Source organism: Mya arenaria, chromosome 7, assembly GCF_026914265.1.
Source record: "Mya arenaria isolate MELC-2E11 chromosome 7, ASM2691426v1".
In the NCBI taxonomy this organism is placed as follows: Eukaryota; Metazoa; Mollusca; class Bivalvia; order Myida; family Myidae; genus Mya; species Mya arenaria.
In genome coordinates, this window is record NC_069128.1 from 27,549,061 (window position 1) to 27,573,123 (window position 24,063).

The following is a 24,063-nucleotide window of genomic DNA, read 5'->3' on the forward strand; positions in this document are numbered from 1 at the left end:
ATGTACATTAAAAGCAGAGTCAAACATTTTGGCATAAACTTTGAGGTCATACACTACGGGTCAGGGTCATAAACGTTGTGTAAGGATCAAACAATTTGGTAATTAACTCTTATTTCTCACGGAATACGCATCATATTATGAAACTCTCTGCAGAGAACAAACAAACTGCTCAAGGAATGAAAAGTAACAGATGGAAAAAAGATTATTTGGTAAGGAAACTGCCTCATTTTAAAAAGACCAAAACGGATATTGGATCATAGAACTCTCCCTAGATAAAAAGTCGCAGACAACTCCCTACATATGAAGGCACAGCGACCAACAATACTACGGGGCAGACAACTCCCTACATAGGAAGGCACAGCGACCAACAATACTACGGGGCAGACAACTCCCTACATAGGAAGGCACAGCGACCAACAATACTACGGGGCAGGAAATTCTCAAAGGTCAATAAAAATACTAAAGGAATACTACACAGTACATGAAAATTTGCACCTTGAAGCAAAACATAACATTTGACGCTCAGAACTAGATAATTATACAAACTATTCCGTATTTTTTTAAATTGTTTAAAAATCAAATGTTTACTGTAACTGAACTATAAAGGTGAACGCGATGATATACACACAATGGATACACTTAGGTCAATACTAACGATGTATTGTCAGATTTTCCCGGTGGAAATAAATTGCTCACACACAATTGTTCCAATACAAACGACTGTCGACTGTATTTAAATGATACGTTAATGTTCCGCTAGATAATAACGATCCTCCATTTGTAAAGCTGTTGTTCATGTATGGTCGTAAATAAAAACACATAACAATGTTAAGTAATGGAAGATCTGTATAGTTTGTGACAAATGACACTTACTTCTTGAATGAAAATTACTATTTTGAAAATAATACAAACGTTAATACGCATTGTTGCCGTGTTCACCAAATGTCAACACAAGGGTGTATAATAGATAACAATTAATGTCATTTGATTCTGTTCCGGCACGGGTGTCCAAGTGAAAAACACATAACTGAATATTGGTACACTCGACCTTTCAGATATTTATTTATTTATCAATTAATTGAAGTCAAAGTTTAAATTATTCAATTGTTCACGTTTGTAAATGATATAGGTGAAATACATTCACAACATTTCATAGATAATTGGTTTTTAAGCCAATGCTCACAAGATTCACAATGCCTGTATATAAATTAGTTATTGCGTAGTTCAAATTCAATGAAGCAAAAAACAATCGGGACTGTCTTCAAACATTCCAAAAAAAACATTTCTGAATTGGCTTCCAAGTATTTAAGCAGGGTTATTGGCGCCGCTCAGAAGAGCGCGCCTATTATGGAATGGGAATTTATTTTAGTTAGTGGTAGGAGCGGTTTTTAAGTTGATTGACAGTTGGGTTTTACTGTTATTTTATTATGATTAAAAATGCAAATGGATGGCGATTGCATTGGTGTTAAAAATGCTATTTGTGGTTGAATACATTGTCTTCAATTTATCTTCAAAACATTATATTTGAAGAACGACAAATAAGTTTAATAACTGTTCCCGTTTCGTTTACGTTTTCCGACTGGTTAACTGTAAAATCATGTGCCGGAAATGTAAATATTTCCGAATGAAATGTAAAATGTGTGGACCGGTAATTATGTGAATGGGAATAATTATGTTTTATGTTGTTTTGTTATGTTTACTGCATTAATAAACAATGGGGTAAGCTGTTTTCTTTAATTTAATCGATATTGGATTAAATGTTCACCTAACTTTATTTTTTAATGTGTTGAAGGTGACATTAGTAAAATTGTATTACGATTGTCACCGAGTTGTTTTATTTTTAGAACACTACACATATCCGGATGTTGCTATTTTTAGAACCAGAAGGTATTTCCCCGCTATTCATAGGTCAATAATGGAATTTCTACATCGTCGATTAATAGTTGGAAACTCGGTTTTGTCATGAATATACGTTTAAAATAAGTAAACACTAAAAGTGCACACTGACAGTTGATTACGATACATCTAACAATTTGAGTCATTACAGTAAAATATGGATTATAAGTGAATTATACGCGTAAGAGAAGATTTTCTGTCGAAAAAACTAATGTCAACAATCAGCATGGAATTGGGATATTCCTATCAAAGGGCTATTCATGTAAGTATCCTTGAGTACCCGGTAGTTGTGTAAGTTTATGTGTTCAAAAATGTTTGTTTTTTAATTTCTTTGGAATTCTTAAATCAGTTTTATTTGCTAAACGTTAAGACAGCGTTTTAATATTTCTACATGTACTATAAATGTACATGTTACATACTTTACATCTACTTATAATGCACCAGTCAATTGTAACCAAAGCCCCACCAGGTCCGAGGAATAGCTGGGACTTTGACTTTCTGTCCAGCCAACCCCGGGTAAAATCCTCGTCCTGCGGGGACGAACTGATGGTCAAATCCTCGCCATATGCCCCGTACCCCAGGGAGCCTAGGTAAGGCATATTCCCTGCTATATCTGGCTCAAAGACAAAACCACCGTATTCACCCGGCACTGTGAGGCCACCTGAAAGTTAAAAACACAGCCCATTTCCCCGGCATATCCCCAGAACTGGAGGGCCGTGGTTACAATTGACTGGTGCATTATGTACATGTAACATATTTTTAAATGTACTTATGTACATCATTTATGTATATGATATGAGTATGTAATCTTTTATTTGATTGTTTTATCTTAGAAAAATATTAGACTTAAAAATACCCATTATTTGTTTACAAACTGCATATTTTCAAAATAAACCTGTATTAACAGATGTACATGGTTTCGGGCTGGATGCCACATCAGCTTGGACACAAGCGACATTCATTTGCTTGGTGTAGGTCTCGTTGAACGCCATACTGTTGTGAATCATTATCAATTATATGCACAACATCTACACATTTGTGCCTACCAACCCTTACTCTTGGCTAAAACGGATATTAGTGCAGAATGTATAATTAATACATTTGCATTTGTATTTTACGGTTGTAGTTTCTGTTGGTTAATAATCAGAAGTCTAATTTCTTTCAGGCAGGAAAAGGACTGAATATTACTATTATATGAAGAATTCCAGCCTGCATTAAATACTTTGTTGGATCGTTGAGACAGATTTGACATCCATGTATATCCACATCTGATAGAGATGATGTGAGTATTTCATATAAAACATATTTGAGTTGGTGTTTGTTGTTTTATAAACTCACTGTTTTCAATAATCCAGTGGTTGTGGTGGTGGTGATGGTGATGGTGGTGGTGATGATGAATTTTATTGATAAATTTAGTAATTTTCTTTATATTATATAATGTATCAGCTTATTGTTGTTGTTTTTAAATAATGTTGAGAAATATTAAACTGTTTATATTTTATTTTGTATATGTATGGCAGTATTATTATCTATACAAATTAGTTAGAAAGTACTTTTTTTTCTTTTACAGCACTAAACATTCTAGATGGGTAAAGACCTGTTAAATCAGCATTGACTCAGCATTGAGTAATTTTCATCTGTGCAGACACTACAAGTACAAACGCATGGGAACAAACCAAACTTCAAATGTTGAAGAGTGAAGAATTATTGTGAAAAGTTCTAAATGTTAGAATACCATTGACTAAATAAAACAAATAGACATCGATTACCAGCAGAGACTGTTTACATGTTATAATATTAAAAAGACATTAGTTGAGAACTTTCACTCTGACATTTTTGGAGGGGCATTACCGCCTTCTTAGTGTTCTTGTTTCTTTGCATATTTTAATTTAAAAGTACATTCATTGTTTTTAAATCTGAATTCTGAGTTAGTATCATAAGTAAAATTCATTTATTTGAATGATTACATTTTATGAAGTCCAATTGAGCTTTTTACAAGAAAATGGTTGATTTTTAAGCATTTTATTAGTTATAAAAATGTATAGTTACATGACATTATGTATATTTTCTTCAAAACTGAACGGTAAACTATCATAAATTGTCTTTTGAATTGTTCATTAGACATCATAGAAAATATTTAAATGATTTCAGCAGGTTGTCTTATTATTAACTATTTTTTATGAATTTATAAAACTGCTATATATTTTCAAACATCGAAATACTGCTCTGTTCCGAAGACTCACAAGATCAATCAAAATGATTTTTTTTTTCATGTGTATCAATAATATGTTCGGTTGAACGTAATTTTTCTGTTAACTGAAGTTTATTTTACCAGAAACTGTTGTGTTTATTTCATAATCTCTGATAATGTGAAAAAAAATCAAATAAAGATAAAATATTTTTAATTAACAGTAAAAAATCTTCAAAATTTGGATAAAAGTTCCATAGTGTACCATGATAATAACTATGTTGTCCGTAAAAGCTTTATAAAAGTGTGTATTACTTATACCTTAATTCAGTTCAAATAATTATGGCCTTTAAGGATTTGTGTTTTCATAATATAGACTTCCTGTTATATTGAGCTTTGTCAATTTGTGTTGATGTTTTGTTTTATGTACAATTACTACTTCTATTTCCTAACTTTTGTCTCATTTGTCAAATTGAATTGTTACATATTTAAGTGAAAAAACACACACACTATTTTTAAAGATGCACTCTTACTCCCCAATAAGACTTATGATAATTAATATTATTGTTTTCATTTTTCAAAATGGGTTTATAGATGTCAACAACAATGTTTCTAATGAAGGAGTTCAATTTGCTAATAAGAATGAACTTAAAACATGGTATTTCTGCCTTGTGATACTATAGTAGACCACAGTAAATCTTTTAGCAATCACCAATTGATCATTTAATATTTGTCATGCATTCTGCTATTATAAACAGGGTGACAAGCTTGTTATCAGTATACGATATTTTAGTAAATGCATTATTTAGTAAGTAGTTATTGTTTTTTCACTCAATTTGATGTGTGTTATATATACAATTATATGTATTGATTTCAAATAAGAGTTTCACTTTAAAGATGCTCATTTAAAGATAATGAACAGACACACAAAACTAAGACACATTTGATACTAATTATACCAATGATTATTGTTTTATATATAGGTGACCTCTGATTTGTTTTGGAGATATTCATAAATGGGTGTTATTCTTTATTGTCTTCAGTTTCTTATACACTTAAGGATTTTTATAATTGCTTTTCTGGTATATATTACAATGTAATTTAATGCAAATAAAAACACACTTTAAACTGGACACATTTGATACTAATGATATAAATGATTATTGTTTACATGTACTCTGATTTGTTATGAAGATATTCATAAATGGGTGTTCTTCATGTTATTATACAATTTGGACTTCATTTAGTATTGGTTTTCTGGTATATATTCATTTAATGCACAGAGAAATTATTTTAAGTGTTCAGTATCACTTTCACACATTGTTTACTATTTTATTTTTTTGGATATTTGGCCTATTTATGCTTATATGTGCATTGTTGTATTTCAAAATAGAAACAGTATTATTTCCTTCATACATAGTCTGATACATATTCAGTTTGAATGCGTTATTTTTATCATATTTGAAAAAAAATGCCATTGTCCAATAAAACACATGCTGTTTTTGTGTTAATATCAACTAAAACATCCATTTTCATCCACTCTTCTTTACTATGTAAATGAAGAAGTTAACATTAGTATTATTAAACAGCTAAAAACAAGGCATGTTATGTTATAAATGCATTTCATCTAGTAAACAATGTTCACTTTTTATATAACAGTTCAATAATTATGTTCTATTTATGTTTGCAACTTTACAGTTCAATAATTATGTTCTATTTATGTTTGCAACTTTTGGACGAAATGATAATGTTTATTAAAGTACTACACAAATTGTTGAATTGTTATTTCATATCACTTCTTCATGATGAATGAGGTAACTTATTCTTCCCTACAAGTTGTCATTCCAGCATGGTGACGTTGCCCCCTCCCCCTATATGATTAGAACTGCAGTGTACATGAACAATAACTCTATTTCAGCGTATTGCAAGAGTTATTCCCTTTGTATCTTTTCCTGTCCGGAGCATAACTAGAAACTTTTTTGGAATTTCATTAAACATCATTCAATGGTATTTAGCACAACGAGAGGAAGTGCAGTGCACAATGACTATAGCTGTTTTTAAGCTAATTACATCATTATTGCCCTTTGCCGCTTTTTCTTGACCAGAGCATTACTTTAAAACTACTTATGGTATTGAAATAAAACTTGGTATATGTGGCAATGACAAAAAGTACAGTGCACAAGCACCCTAATTCTGTCGTGTTCATTAATGTACCCCACCCCTAATGAAATGTTCAACTTGAAAATCTTCAGTTTCAATGTTTTTGCCTATGTTGTCATGCAGAAAACTACAAACATTTTGAGAATTTCATAGATACGGTTCAATACACCATAATATGCTTGTTGGCCTTGACATTCCTTGTTTTTCAACATATAACAAGTGCATAAACTATTAAACGGCGCCCTTTGATGCTTTGCATCAATGGTCTTTCTTGTACAAGCATTACGTTCAATTGATTGAATTTACACTAGCGTATTTAGACGGGCGCACACGGCTCGCTTTTCCCCTTTAATACATGGCGGAGCCGGATCGTTGCTTGATACTTTGCCCGAGTGTCTCATAACGGCCCGCAACGTTGTCGAGGGACGCTATGAGCAAGATAGCCATTTTTTCTATTTTTGTAAATTTGCAAATTTCCTCTTAAAGTTCACATGCAACAATCTTGTACATTCTTATTTACTTGAGGCTTGACCACGGTGAGTAAACTTACTCTCAAATTTTAATTAATGTTTAAAAGTAAGCAAAGTTTTGGAAACAGGCAAAAACATTTTGTAGCTAAGTTATTTTCCCATCAATTGAAACATCATCTTTCTTTTAGTGTCTTGTAATTCACAATTCAGTTTAATGAAAATAAACTTCAATATTTTTTCAGTTTAAAACGCCGACGAAATATTCTTCACTGGCTATCGAACATTAGCATATTTACTTATCTGTCTTCGCGTTTGTCTCCCTTTACGGTTTCATAATTAATATGTTCAAGCATCTTAATTAAATATGCGAGGTCGTGATTATAACAACACAAGTTGAACGCGAATGCAATGTGTTGTGTGAACAATCGAAGGTATATATATTGTTTCCTCCTCGTTTATAAACATGTATTGATGTGAGAATTTCACAACGAGTTTGTAACATGAAAGCTATATCAAGTATGGCTGTGACAGAAAAAACCATATATCACATAGAAGTCGTAAACCCGATTTTAACTCAGTTCCGAAAAAAAAATCTACAGGATTCAATTCACCATATGAAACAATTATAATATAATAATGAATTTATTTTTCTTTTAATTGTTTGTCCATCGTGTTTCTTATACATTTGTTATGTAGTATATATTGTTTATCATTGTTTAACAATTTTAACACTTAAATTACTCCAGCGTTGATATGGAAGAGAATATTATGAGAGAAAAAAACTGTAGAAAAAATAATGTTTCATTTCCTTTTTAAGTGCTATATTGGATGGTAGCAACGGTAACCTTAAGTAAAAATGTTAAAAACTACAAAAACAAACTCAATAGCAAACTCAATAAGTTTAAACATAAACGCTGTTTAATGGCACTGGGTAAACACCAAAGACATAGAACACAAAAACAAACAAAAAATCACAAACAAAAAACATTGAAGAACAGTGCAAAACTCCACAAACAGCACAGTGCAAATATACTATAAATAAAACACCAGGTATGTTTATCAACGATCGTTAGGTACCGCCTTGGAACGATCAGTAAAATGTAAAACAGAAACGAAGTTCAATCAGGTTATGCAGACAATTACACGGTCTGATAAAACTCTTGGTTATTACTGGAAAAAAATTAAATATTGATAAATTGATAGTCTCTGTACTAATCAATAATTATACATTCAGCTCACGTTCTATTCGTAGTGACTTTAAACTGTATTCTTAACTTTACATTTATTTGATTCCTGTTGAATATGATGTCATTGATTGGATAGGAGTTCTGCATGTCATATCTTGTGAATTAAATTAAAGAGTCAAACTGAATACTAAAACTGAAGGCCTATAACAACAACAATAAATGACAACAACTAGTTTTAAATCTGCAGTTTAAGTAACAATGTATTACTATCCATAAGGCTATTACATCACTGGCTCATACGCAATCAGTTTTTGCAGTAAAACGCAGTAAATATTCTTAGTAAAACGCAATCAATGTTCTTAGTGAAACGCATAAAAGTTTCGTAAAAGAAGGCAATTCTCGTAGTGGATTGCACAAAACCTAAACAAATTACGATAAGCATAATTATATATGATTCGGCTTCAGTGCCTTTCCTATTCCCTGTTTTGATGGAAATTTGTACTCGATTCAGGAAGTACAATAAACGATTTAAATGTTTAATAGTTTCTTCAAGTGCACCGAATTGTAAACGAATCTTAAACATTGAGCAAAAAAACACCAACAACTACTTTTTGAACTGATAACGCAGCTCTATAATACGACCAAATTCTTCTTAGTGGTTACACTGTATGACCTTATCGAAACTAAACTACAGTGAATCTTTTGCTTGAAATGATGCCCTCAATTACCCCTACTGCTCACTGTACTGATGTGTCGGCAAAACACGTTTCCATGCATGTCTTATCATTGACTATCATACGCACCTAGTACCATTTGTATGCAGACAGCAAATTTACAATCATATCTGCAAGCTGGTCATATAGACGTGCGGTATTTTTTTTAATTAAAGGGATTCTCTATGAGATGGATTTCAAAATCAATTATCCATATAACTTAGGAAAAAGTTCAATTGAAATTAATATAGGTGGACAAAATAATGACAAAACATCATCAATTTAACGCGCCGTGATTGCCTGTATATCACATGTTGTATACCACATCTTGAAAACTACTACTACAGTTCACCTTTAAGGTCACCACGACCTTAAACTTTGACCATCTTATCTCAAGTGGAGATTATCTACTGGTCATGACAAACTCGAATACCAAGTATAAAGTTCATGGACTCAAAGAATCTTCCCTTATTGGGCGGAAACCGTGTTTTCAGCCCAAAGCACCCACAACCGTGACCCTTTATTCACTGATCTCAAAATAAATAGGACTTATCTACTGAATATGACCAACCTGCATAGTATGAACTTCTTTAGTCCAAGACTGAAGCAGTCTACAGTTATATAAGTAGAAACGAAGTGTATAGTACGTACTGGAAACGAAGAAATCATATTTCACCTGTAGGTCACTTTGGCATTGCCTTTAAAATCATGACCACCTTGCAAACCAAGAATGAAGACCCAAGGTGCAAGCTTTTTTTTTAAGTTATTAAGCTTGAAAACAGCTTTTTTATCTTAAAGTCACCCAGACCTTGACATTTGACCTACCTATCTCAAAATCAATAAGGAAAAACTTTAGTTATTGAGTCGAAACAATTATTCAGTTTAAGGTCACCGCAAACATATCATTTTTACCTGAAGGTCAATGCGACCTTGACCTTTGACCTCCTAGTCTTAAAATCAATAAGGGGTATTTAATTTGTCATGATCAACGTGTATACCAATTATTATATATAAGTAGTAAATAGTAATAAATATTTCAAAGTATGATGTTTCTTGGTCCAAGACCTGTTATTAACGGAAAACAATAGCCTGAAAAATGTAAATCAAAAGCATGAAACTCTTAAAAGCTCCCAGGAGATTATAAGTATCTTCCATGGCCGAGAGTGTAAGATAGGTTCATTCCGACCCGAGCGTAGGGTGTTTTGCGGAAACGAGGTTTACCGAGTTTCCGCAAAACACCCTGCGTGAGGGTCGGGATGAACCTATCTTACACGAGCGGCTATGGTAGATGCTTTTTCTCCCACCTCAGTTAAACAAAATTAAGTAAAAATGTATTTTTTTGCTGGAACTCTTTTGTGCTTAGTGAAAATAATTGCGTACGGATATGCGATAATTCGTGGTTGTCATGGATATTCGCGCAGTGATTCAGAGTATGTAAATGGTCTGATCGGTCTATATATAGTTCTTAGAAGAGTGAAGCATTATTTCTTGAAAGGTGCATAAAAACTGTTAACTGGTGACATTTGAAGCGAGAAATAATTAACAAGCGTTCTAAATATTGCCACAACACAAGGTTTCCATGATGCTGTACAGAAGACAGTATTCAACAAGGGAGGTAATTACAATGTGGTGACCATTAAAAGAAGTTCCATACAGGCATTTTATCTTCGCCCGTGGGCAAGATAAGAATTTCTAGCATGGTTAAATTAATGGATCTACTTATCTGAGGTGGGAGAAACTTAATTTCAATTGAAAACATCCGATACGGTGGTTAACATATGATAGTCTACCTAACATTTGTATCAAATATGATGCTCAAAACGTTATACATACGAAAGGAATGCAAAATAGGGATCATTATACCGATCCATAATGAAGGAAATGCTAGAACGTATCGTTATTATTATAAACTAGTAACGCTATTTCCGGCAGTGTACAATCCGTTTGAGAAACTTATAAACAAAGGTCAAACAGAGCGGTGCTAAGTACACTTAATGCCTTTTCCAAATCAACAGCAAAACATGCGTATCAGAAAGCCATGGGCTCGATAACTACATCGATTATCCGACAGGAGGCCATTTATAACAGGCTCGAACACAGATCCTGATTATTCTCGGCATTTCTTGACCCAGCCGGCGCGTTTGACAACGTACACCACCGTGTCCTGTATATTAAGTTGAAAGGACATGGTATAAGTGGCAAATTTCTTAACTTGCTGTTTAATTCATACACGAAACTGCAAGGGGCTGTTTTTTGCAAACTGTGTAAGTAATGTCGCTTTCATGTATTTCAAGGTTGCCACCAATGCGGAGTGATGTCAACGTGGAGTTATCTACTCATTATCGATGATCTATTAGATGAACTTTCAATGCAAGTGTATTGTGATTGGCAAAGTTCCAATGAACCCGATCTGTAAAATTTGATGACAGATTACTCAATTCAACTGATAAATGTATACATGTTGGCAATCAAACATTATCGTTTCATGAAGCTATTCAAAACGGCTTACGAAAAGCACGTTCCTTTCTATTCTTTGTGAAACCCCTTACTCTTGCATTCAACTTAAAAAAACTTGTTTCCAACAGTCCTTTACGGCACTGAATAATGCAACAGTATTTCGAGGGCAGATACTTTACTTCTAAAAGATTTGCTCGGCTTGCAGCGAAGTGTATTCAGAACCTTCTTTCGTAGGGCAACACATACATACAAGGCACTCTGTGTGCTCGGATTGTTTCCAAAGAGTCGGATATTGACATTCTAGAAATTGCGCACAATGAAATCTTCGACTACTACTACTACTACTACAACTACTACAAGTTCTCCACAGGAAATAAAATTTTAACAACGATGTTAATGCTAAAGTAACATAACATAAACGAATTTTAGAGCTAGTACCGATGCAAAAAATGCACCTCGTGTATTGCATACAGGTATAGATCATACAAAAACCTAATTGCTAGTTTGACCTGCATGCTAGGCTGAGTTGCTGTCATTAAATTGCTAAAACCTGACACCACTGGGTTTTCTTACCACAAATATTCTGCATTATCGATAAATAGCCGGAAGTCGGAATTCGCCGCTAAGATAAAATAAGTAATGGTTCACTCAAAAGGAAATATGGCTATTATTTGTATTATTTTAACTGTGTCTAAAATAGAACTATGAATGAGCGGGTACGTGTAAATATGAACTCCTTTTTGTGTTCTACGTCATCAAAGTAAGTTCACTTTGTATACGTTTTAAATGGCAAGTATATTAACACGAGGAAAGTGTTTTCTGCGAGTGCCAGCGAGCCTTCAAAAAGTTTAAACTGCAAAACACAACTGCACATATAGCTACACATCCAAGTAAACATACACTTTACGTTTGCAACCTCTTTTACATGTCTAAATGATATGAATTAATTTCCACCGCTCACCGAGGTCAACATATCCAACGGAGGAGATGTTCAAGACTCAAGAGGTCGACAACAGGTCACAGAATAATGTATGTTAACATGAAATTGTAGGTATATGATTAAAAACGCCATCCTATATATACTTTTACTAGAATTACCGGAACCTTAAACTATCATTCATTTATTATAATCAAAAGCGTTAGGTATTGTAATCATGAACCAATTGCATTTAACATATCATGTTCTCATAATCACGTGCAAAACAACAACATTTGTGTGAGATTTAATGACACTGTAGATGGACAGTCAATGGAGTGACGTACGAACAGACATGGGCATAAAACCCCTTTCTAACCCCGCAGACTTCGACACACAGGGACACAAAAAGCTTTATACTCACGAATTCAATTTATTTATATTCGTCTTTACTGATGTCTTCTGCTCTTAAAACAAAACATGGCACACATGTGTGAAATAAGTGTTACGTATTTGCAGGGAACGTACACCTTTTCATTTCCAACTCGGCAAACTCTGTAAGGCCTAATTGTTTTACATCATTCTACTTTGGCACTAACAGGCCTCCGTATAGTAAGATGTAGCTTTATCGTTATCAATAACAGTACGAAGTATAAAAGCTAGATGTTGAGTCAAAGTTAAGTTCAGTGTCCGCAATGAAGGTCGTTCTGGCTTTGTTTGGAGTTTTCTTCGGTGCAAACGGTATTTATCTTTAAACTCAAACTTGAAGGATTGCTGTTTCGAAATAGATGAAAACAAATCATAGTTAAATAAAGAAAATTTAAAATGACTGTTTTGATTTAATGACTTTGTTTTAAATTTGTGCAAGGAATATTAAGTGGTCAAAAGTTCAGTATGAAATTTGATGTTTGTATCATTTCAAAGTGATAAATGTACTGAGAAAGAATATTTAAAAAACTATACCGAACAGTATAATACAAAGACCCTTTCTTTGGTCTTGAAATCTGGCAAAAATAGGACATTCCACGTCCGATTTCATTGATATAATGGACAAAAATACAAACTGACATGACTTTTTACAACTTGATGCAACTTAAAATGAGGCAAACCCCTTGAAATGAAGCAGCTAGGTATTAATGCATTAAAAATACTATTAAGGTTAATGGCCTATCCGGGGAAAAGCTAACTTGTGGGTCTGATTCTTTAATTGAAATAGGGTCAGAGATGTATATAATGTGCTTTCTAAGGATCTTCCTTCCGAATTATGTATAAAAGATAACCATTGTACTGGCCCAAATTTCTTTCGACAATTCTTAAGCATAACAGGTTTAAAAAACTTATTTCAATAAGCCAAATTGCTTGCTTATACTTGATTGTACGTAACAAAATCTTAGTAATTCTATCTAAAATTTCTATAAAATGACACTCACAATAAAACAAACAAGTTAAGCAAATGATACCAAACCAAACATATTGGGCTTACCTTGAAATATAGCGAAACTACGTCGACGAGAAATTATATGGTCCGTACAGCGGAATAAACCTCATCAGTCAATTACAATGTACAATAACGTTTTGACAGGTTTCCTGGTGACACATCAGGTTTGTTACAACGAGTATGGAATCGGTTGTTTTAGTAGAGACTTTCCCTATGACAACGCCGGTGGATTCCTTCCTGAATCACCAGACGACATTCAGGTTGTTCTTTTATGTGTTAGGCCTTAATGCTGCACTCTTACAGATTGAACGTTTTGACAACTGTTCAATTGTTTGTTTTGGAACGAGCCAATTTATGCAAAATGCATGGAAACCAGTGATATAAGACTGCTGACAAAAATTAGATCGCAGATTGTTTATATTTAAGTTAAAAAAATTAATGTTTTATGCATTTTTCTTAAACCGTTAGCAACGGTTTAATCCATTAAACATTAACTTTCGAATATGCAAATCTGTTATCTGATCTTTTGTCAGCAATCTTTTATCATTGGTTTGCAGATATTTACACAAAATTTTGCTCTTTCCAAGACAAAGAATAAAAAAGTTGTCAAAACGTTCAATCTCTAGTCCTCATTGTTTTATAAAGTATTCGAGTCGTAATATACATATTATCTCGATATTACGGTCCGATATAACGACTAGACAATTTTACCCGAATCGTACGTAAGAGTCATAGAATCGTTATTAAATATAAATCAAATAAATGCTTGTTAAAATGTGCAAGTTATCTTTCCGCTAATTACATTCAAGCGTGAAAAAGAGGATTTGGGGCAATAAAGTTAGTTTACCAACCAAAACAGTCGGAAGATAAATGCCAGTGTTATGGCAATAGTCGTAGATACCTATACTTCTATTGCGTGTTGAGAAGTATCAAGCTACATTTATGGTACTAAACAGAATTAATTTTCTCATTTGTTTTCAAAATACCACAAAGAAAAGCAGCAGGGAACACCACAGTGAGCATCATCTTAGTTACAATTATCATGAATATCAGTTATTAGAATTATAAGTTACCTCACGTTTATCAAAGGTGTAACCATTGCCCTCTCTAAACACAGAAGGTTTATATCCCTCAATTATCATTACCAATCCAGTATATATTGAGACCAATCTGATTAAAATCATATCGTGACGTTCACTTCATTTCATTACGTTATGTAGCGTAACGTCGTGAAGCGTGTATTGGGGATCTGATTTTAATGAGATTGTATTGAGACTTGAGCTCGTGTTTACGGATATTGCTTGTTACAGATAAGGTTCATACTGTACACACGGACTAGTTCCCACTCACCTCAAATTGTTGCAAAGGACGCCATCTCCATCAATCAGTCATATTTCCAAGGAAACCGTCGAACTATCTTTGTTATCCATGGATACATGAGCAATGCCAATAATCAATGGATGAGCGATGTTGCACTTGGACTGTTGAGAAAGGTAACAATTTGCCTGTTTATAAATATGGGCGTTTTTCTTGTTAATAAACTAGTTTTGGTTTCATATCTGTTTCACAAATTGTATATCTGTTGTAACAGTTAAAAAATGGAAATTAGTTTTATTGTTTGCTTTACGAAAACCGAAACCGGAGGCATTTTCGTCGGTTTATTCCGTCCGAAAAGTAGTTCACTTTAAAAAGAAAATATGGCGGACAGGGATCCAACACGTGTGCTGAAACAACATTTACATATAAAAGTTAAACGACCATCTACGGTATTATTGTTATGAAAGATAATGTCTTCATGCAAAGGCTCCAACATATTGTTAAAACTGTACACACAACTTATTGTTTGTTACTTTTGGAAAAACCTTTCGAAACATGTTTCCAAACCGCCGAAACCCTTCGAACCAAAACTTAAACTAGTTTGGTATCAACAAAAAACGCCCTTTAGAAGTACATGGGAAACATATCCGTTAAAAATGCTGCTTGAGTACAAAAGTTATTAATGCCAAATTATTAAGTCTCAAAACATTGATGTACTTGAAAATTTTGTAGAGCCCCTTTTAACATTTAACCCCATTCGTAACATACTTAAGCTAATGCTGTATTGATAGAAAAAAGTAAAACAATAAAGACTATTTTATTACAAATGCTTTTCGGTGATTTATTGAGATTTGTCATTTAAATAAAATTGATATTTAGCCCGTTCCCACGTCCAAATCTAACTTCAGCGCGAACAAGCCTGGATCACAAGTTTCAAGTTTTTCAAGTTTGATTCATGCTCCTGGCCCACATGGGCATGAGAGGTAACAAAACATGTATCAAAACATACAACAGCGAGAAAAATAGAAATATGAAGTGAACAGATTAACAGCAAAAACAAACAAACACATATCAGCATGTCATAAAAAGTTTAATTTAGAATAAAATTAAGGCAGATGATTCAAATACAATTCAGCATTATTGCTAGTGCTAGCAATTTCACCGTTTCATTTCCAAAATGAAATGAAGTTCGCATACAAGTAAGCGATTCTTTAAAAAAATGATATCAAATGTCATTTAAATTCTTTTTATGCGTATACCTTTTCAGAGTAAGACCGCAATATATTTTACCCCGTGAACACCAAAAGTGAAAATTGTATAACTTTGGGTGCTCATTCGATGAAAATATTTCACGATCATACACTGAAACAAACAATTTTTCTCTATATAAACTGACAAACCTTTTGTAGGAAGACGCTAACGTGTTCGTAGTTGACTGGGCCAAAGGTGCACATAAACTGAACTACGCCCATGCTGCAGCCAACACCCGGGTCACGGCTGCGCTTCTTGCTCAGTTCATCGAAGCACTGCACGATAATGGCGGTCTACACTACCCTGATGTATACATGGTTGGTCACAGCCTAGGAGCACATGTGGCAGGCTATGTAGGAGAGAGAATTCAGGACATTGGCCGTATCACAGGTTTGATAAGAGTTTGAGAAAAAAAAAACATATTGATACGTTTACATGCAACGTGTATTTATCGGTTTGACAATTGCATTGTATACTACATAATTCAACAATTTTATCAATGAAGATAGATTGTTTATTCTGTAATTTCTGCTTTGATGAGAAGATCGAACAATTCATCCTACATGTATATAGGATATGTCACCTGTCGTCATATAATGACCACTTATAATCAAGGAGTTCAAGAACTTTGTTAGTTAGCGTTCTTGTTAGTGACGTCATGCCCTGTTTAATAATTTGGAGTGATGACCATTTCATGAACTGAATAGGTAAAATTTACGTTTTCCCCTTATGATTTAGATGGAAGAGTAACTATTTATTTCAATTAAATCCTCGGCATGAAATAATAATAAGAAATACACGTATGACTTGCTGGAATATAACCAAAAAGCAAACATTGTTTCCATTCGTGCGGAGTTATGTACAGACAAACATGTGTTGGTTATTTGCAACCGGACAAACGGTATATCGTGTGATTGTGTGATTTCATTGTTGGACGTTCTAATAGAATACACCACATCGCTTTTTTCTGTTCACACAGTAACTTAGTATCCATCCGCAAAACATATTCGACATTATTGCGGAAACGATTAATTATTTTGTGTCTGATATCCTTCTTAAAAAAATGTTTTGTTATTGATATAAATCAACCAAAATTGTAGAAGTACAATAGCAAATTTCTAACAAAATCAGTCGATAGGTTTGGTCGTATCAATGTTTCTTGCATGCATAAGGTTGCATCTTTTATGGACATAATGCAAGCTGTTTTAGGTTATTTTACGAGATTTATCAAACCTAAAGTAAGCATTCCTTATCAACTTGCAAACTACATACACAAATGTCAAATCGTTTCTTCAGGACTAGACCCTGCCGGGCCACTGTTTGAAAATGGAGACCCACGTACACGTCTAGACCCAACCGACGCCACCTTTGTAGACGCGATTCATACCGACGGTGATGCATTGAGCGACCTTGGTGAATATAGTTATAACAATAAAATGGAATCAACGCGGACACGCCCTGCTGCCAAACAAACAACGATTGTTAAGAGGCACAATGTTTTTCGATTAATAACTATTCAACGTGAGACACACGTTATCCGACACAGGCACGAATGCAAGCACGCAAGCACACACCACAGACACACACGCACACGCACACACACACACGCACACACACACACACACGCACACGTACACACACACACAAACACGCACATACATGGTCATGTACACACGCACACACACGCACATACATTGACATGCACACACGCACACACACATACACGCACACACATGGACACGCACACATGGACACACACACATACGCACATACACACACATACACACACACACAGGCACATACATGGTCACGTACACACGCACACACACACACGCACACACACACACACGCACACGCACACGCACACACACACACACGCGCACACATACATGGACACGGACACACGTACACACACACACACACACACACACACACACACACACATACATGGACACGCACACACGCACACATAGATGGACACGCACACACGTACAAACCCACCCACACACACACACACACACACACACGCACACACACACACACACACACACACACACGCACATACATGGACACGCACACACGCACATACATGGACACGCACACACGCACATACATGGACACGCACACACGCACATACATGGACACGCACACACGCACATACATGGACACGCACACACGCAAACTCATTGACACTTAACATGACATAAACATATCATTATCAATGATCAATTTCCATTTTTCATGCTTTGTGATCTTGGTGCCATCAAACAATACAACAGTGTTTGGATGCTTATTTTGACCCTGAATTCCAATGTTATAAGTTGGATGAACCTTTTTGACCTTCACAAATGAGCAACATTTGTAGCGTTTTTGCTATTCTTTTACTTGCATAATGCATGAAGCTGAACAAGCCATCTAAGTGACTACGACTTACAGGTATCGATAAACAAGATTTAACAGCAACGATAACTTTCATTCACAGAAACGATAATTTTCATTAACAGCAACGATAAATTTTTATTAGCAACAATGGTAAGTAGCGTCGGTGCTCAATGACTTTAACGGTATTTATTTTTTTCAAGAATATCTGCGTTATAATGAAACATCACAAAATACCTATGTAGCATACAATTTTAGCAGAAATCAACATAATTTATTTTTTCAACAGGGTTTGGACTTGAAACGCCGGTTGGTGATTTTGATTTTTACCCGAATGGTGGAATGGACCAGCCAGGATGCCCGAACCAGACGTCAGGGAAAATAGTTAATATAATTGCCACAGGCTTAGGAGGTAAACAAATGAAACATCAATTATACCATGGCTACAGTCTGTTTCAAATAAATTGGCAACAAGTGGTCAAACTATTTTAATGAAACAGACATCTATATTATACAATGGCTATAGTCTGTTTCAAATAAGTCAGCAATAAGTGTTCATACTATTTTAATGAATCGAACATCAATTATACCATGGCTACAGTCTATTTCAAATAAGGTGGCAATAAGTCATAAAACTATTTCAATGAAACAGACATCAAATATACCATGGCTACAGTCTATTTCGAATAAGTTGACAATAAGTGATTAAATTAGTTCAATAAAACAGACGAATTAACATAGAATTATCATACACACGACGAAAGAAATATTTTTATATACCTCTTTTTATGAAAATGGCCTGTATTTTATTAATGGTTTACTAACTCATTTTAATCCAATTTAGGATGACTCGGATCAGTACATTGAACGACTTATAAAAACATTCTTCGCCAATTATTGTTGATAAAAGAAAAAGTTCACCTCAGTTAATTCTTTGTGAATTATGTTTTATAAATTGCCATGAGTCACATTGAAAATATTGGGCTGCACATTCATTTCATTTATAAAAGGTATTGCCGAAGTACTTGTTTATAGTTTGTAAAGGCGGATAAAGTAGCTCATGGGTTTGTTCCATGTTCATGTCCAGCTACATCAATACGAAGACCGCTGTCATCAGCAACTTTTGATCTTACTTTTCTAAGATTTGTTAAAGTAAGTTCTTTGTGTCGACCTGCTGTACAGTTTGTCGCATAATAGTATATGTGCGTGCAGAAGGATCATTTTAATGACATTGTGATCTCGTAAACATTTTTTTTTACTTTAACAATTACTAATCGATTTCTAAGAGACATTTTTATTTATTTATTCAAATGTTTGTTCATCAACCAGTCATGAAAGAATACAGCCGAAGCTCGCTATGTCGAACTCGTTTATCTCGATGTTCTGGTTATATTTCAAATATGTTGGCTAAAGTCAGACATGTTTGGTATTTTGGTTATCTCGAACATTCGTTATCTCGAAGCATTTCCCGAGGTACCAACGACTTTGACAACGTGAGTTGTGACTGTATTAACTATCAATGTTATTAATGATCTCGTTATTTTAAACTCAGGCTTGACAGAGGGCGTAGCATGCAGTCACCAGCGTTCTGTGAACCTGTACATAGCGTCTCTGGATACTCCGTGTTCATTCACTGCATACCCTTGTCAGTCTTTGGTGGATTATACCGCCGGTAGATGTACTTCCTGTGGCAGCGGATGCGCGATTATGGGCTACGGCGCTCAGACAGGAAGCTCCATTCACGGCGTTTATTATTTGACGACGTCTAGTACAACTCCGTATTGTCAGAATTGATTCAGTTTATTTCTTAAATAAATAATGTAGAATTCAATTTTATTACAGCGTTGTTTTTATGGCTGTAGAATAAAACTCTTATACAACTGATAATGGATGTTTGACAACCAGTATTCAATATATATATGGTAATAATTATATCATTATTATTATTATGAAACTTGTATAACTGTAATTACATTTATTCCTCTTTCGTATATGTCAGTTTTTACGTTATCTTTGTGCCAACGAATGCGTTTTATTGGTTACGGCATTTCAATGATCACTGTCAGACACTGCGTAAAATAGAGGTTAATGATTGGTTGCTGCTCGCCATTACGCAATAATCACCGGAAGATGTCCAACATGGCCCTAGTGAGAGTGGCTAGGGGATATTATGAACACGAAGGTGATTGTTGTGGTGAGAACCAATCATAAACGACTTTGTTACATAGATGTGTTTCCTTTCCTCCTACGTCGTTTTATGTTGATTCATACAATTTAATGAAAATGCTATGATTATGTAACTACCATTTAGTACACTTTTCAGTGGATATGGTCGTTACTTTATTTACCGGTAAGGTGCATATTCAAGCCATGTCAATTAGAAACTTTTCCTATCAACTGCAATATAAGTATTTTCAATGCCAAGCGTATATTTGTTAATTTTACTGTTTAACTTCAGTTTGCATTTCTTGTGGAGTCGGGTATCTCTTTCCTCGGATCTGTTCGTCAGTCTGCAACTTGATACCCTGCTTTAGTACATCGATCTGTCCATATATATCTGTTACCACATTCTTAATTCTAGAACCATACCTTCAATTTCTGTTGTTGGCTTTCGCTCCGTTAATGTTTATGTCAAAGTCTTCAGCAGTTTCTTTTCCGACCAACCTAGGCAAATCTACGCTGATAGCTCGCGATAAATCAAAAGATTCATTGGCGCGATCAACGAAACACACGGCTCCTGCATCAAGATACTCCTCTAAACACACGGCTCCTGCATCAAGATACTCCTGTAAACACACGGCTCCTGCATCAAGATAATCCTGTAAACACACGGCTCCTGCATCAAGATAATCCTGTAAACACACGGCTCCTGCATCAAGATAATCCTGTAAACACACGGCTCCTGCATCAAGATAATCCTGTAAACACACGGCTCCTGCATCAAGATAATCCTGTAAACACACGGCTCCTGCATCAAGATATTCCTCTAAACACACGGCTCCTGCATCAAGATAATCCTCTAAACACACGGCTCCTGCATCAAGATATTCCTGTAAACACACGGCTCCTGCATCAAGATAATCCTCTAAACACACGGCTCCTGCATCAAGATAATCCTCTAAACACACGGCTCCTGCATCAAGATAATCCTCTAAACACACGGCTCCTGCATCAAGATATTCATGTAAACACACGGCTCCTGCATCAAGATAATCCTGTAAACACACGGCTCCTGCATCAAGATATTCCTGTAAACACACGGCTCCTGCATCAAGATAATCCTGTAAACACACGGCTCTTGCATCAAGATAATCCTGTAAACACACGGCTCCTGTATCAAGATAATCCTGTAAACACACGGCTCCTGCATCAAGATATTCCTGTAAACACACGGCTCCTGCATCAAGATAATCTTGTTTGTCTATATATTCTTGAAGCTTATTTGCATGAAATATTTTAGGTTGCCATCCATTTCAAATACGTAGTTTGTCTCATTTATTTTAGAAATAACTGTGTACGGACTGCATTAACAGTTTGTTATTGTTTGTTGGTAGGAAGAGAAGAATACGGTCTCGCGCGTCAAGGTGTCGCATTTTCATTTGCTTTCCTGCATACAGCTTGTATCTCTTGTTTGCCTCTTGTAGGTGTCCTTGTGCTATATTCAGTGTACTATCAAGCCTGTCTGTAAGGTTAAGAACATTGGAGCGTTGACTTTGCTTCGTCGTCTTGACTTTCACCGGTCAAAACCTCCTTGAGTAAAGACAAACTACCTCTTATAGCACGTCCGTAGATTGGTTCAATCTAAACTTTCCTGGACAGAGTCTCTTTCTGCAAAAAGCAATGCTGGTATGAATCTGTTCCACTGATTTGATTTCTCCTCCACCATTTTTATCAACATCTTCTTCAGTTTTCTTCTATTGTGCTCTTCATGAAATGTTTCTTATCCATTTCGACTTATTATGTCAATAAAATATTGTTTTGCTTCGGAAACGATTTAGTCAGTACGAAACGATTCTCATTTTGCACATATAATTGTGTTACTTCAGAATTGCTCAGATAATGCAGATTCATGAAGCGCCTGTGAAAAAGACAGCGTATGTTTTCAAAATTGAAAGAAACATTGACGTCAGAGCGTCGTGCGGTTCATGCAATATGGGCGCCGCGTTGTCTTTTAATAGAAACGTCTAGAGCGATAAATATGTTTCTATGATAAATAAGCCACATTTATTTTATTCTCGAAGGGGCAAACTTTAACACCGCATGTAGAACTCATTAAGGTCAGTAAATATTTATCGAAAACATCTCTTTTTGGTCGTGCCAAGTGATACTCTGGCTCACTTCGAAACCTATAAGTGCGCGTCATTTGGTACCGGAAATGCGTACAAGTGATATGACGCCGAGGAATGGGGTTTTAACCTGATTTTGAATTCGAGAGTCATTAAACAGCTATGCGAAACGTTTATTCATTTAATCTTAGGAATAAGAATTTAAGGCCTTCCACAGTTCAAACGTCGTTTAAAGTGACACTCATATTTAAAAGCAATACACAGACATGCATAACAAACATAAATTTTCAATGATAAGCCTTTAACTTCTTACTAAATAATGCATTTATGGAAAATATTTATTACTGATAACAAGATTGTGACCGTGTATTTGAAAGCTGACAACGCACAAATATTAAATGATTGGTGAGTGCTTAAAGATTCACAGTGATCAACTATCGTCTCAAAAGGTAGAATTACCGTGTTTGCTGCACCTTTATTTCAAATTAAACACGGTATCCTTAATAAGAACCATTGTTTTCGATATTAATTTTATTTTCCGTTTCGCTAAATTAAAACAATTGTGTTATATCTTATTAGAGAGAATGGTGCCTCTTAATAGGACCAAAACATAACATGTTTAAAAAAGTCATTTTTGTTTAGTTTTGTGGTACAATATTTATCTAGCGTAATACACACATCCGTTGTAACATATCTAGCTGTATTAAGAAGTTTTACGAAGGAAGGCTTTATCAGATGTCTTATCAAAAGCATTTGCATCTTTTCGGATATGTCTTTGGAAAAAATGAATGTGTTTTTGTGTCAAAATAGTCAGTACTTCCCAATCAAGAATGTTTTGAGGCTTAGTGGTAATTGATGATATTTTAATAAAGATATTTGCTTTTCAGTAATCAGTAAATGCATTTTATCCACTATTTTTCATTATTTTATTGAATAACTATCTTATTTGAAAAGATCTCATCAATTACTCACAAGTTATTGTTGATTAAGAAGTCTGGGGAATATTGACACAAGAACATAGTAATATTGTCGCAGGCTTTTCTGTTAAAATTTCTCACCATTTTTCACGACGCTAACAACTCATCCGCACATTGTCCCGATTGTTTATTAATATTTGTTGCAGGTATCAACATTGATCAGATTGGGCCACGCCATTAATAATCGGGATATATCATCACGATGTGGACATATTTTAGAATACAAGTACTTGACATGGTCGTCTTGTTTGCTTTTTCGTAAAAATGTACTACGTACATTCAAAAAACGCAAATATTTATAATGCAGTGTACTCGTACAGATTAAAAAAGTTATGCTAATGTTAAAATAAAGTATGTTGTAATAACTTAGTGAGATCTGATATCATGCTTAGTTTGCACATTTGTTGTTATTTCTGTAAAGTGAGCAA

General features: G+C 34.7%; 1 protein-coding gene across 1 annotated transcript; it reads left to right on the forward strand.

The window, feature by feature from the left end:
• Positions 1 to 13,547: 13,547 nt before the first annotated feature.
• Positions 13,548 to 20,203, forward strand: LOC128241043 (pancreatic triacylglycerol lipase-like). Its single transcript, XM_052958028.1, has 6 exons — positions 13,548 to 13,685; positions 14,736 to 14,918; positions 16,152 to 16,383; positions 17,290 to 17,406; positions 18,662 to 18,784; positions 19,925 to 20,203. The coding sequence occupies exons 1-6, from the start codon at positions 13,548 to 13,550 to the stop codon at positions 20,164 to 20,166; spliced, it is 1,035 nt and encodes a 344-aa protein (XP_052813988.1). The 3' UTR covers positions 20,167 to 20,203.
• Positions 20,204 to 24,063: the final 3,860 nt, after the last annotated feature.

What these genes read in the sequence shown, in the direction of transcription:
- LOC128241043 (XM_052958028.1), top strand. Translation starts at nt 13,548, where the DNA reads ATGTACAATAACGTTTTGACAGGTTTCCTGGTGACACATCAGGTTTGT. An exon ending in GGACATTGGCCGTATCACAG is followed by an intron (nt 16,384 to 17,289) that starts GTTTGATAAGAG and finishes TCGTTTCTTCAG; the next exon opens with GACTAGACCCTGCCGGGCCA. An exon ending in TGATGCATTGAGCGACCTTG is followed by an intron (nt 17,407 to 18,661) that starts GTGAATATAGTT and finishes TTTTTTCAACAG; the next exon opens with GGTTTGGACTTGAAACGCCG.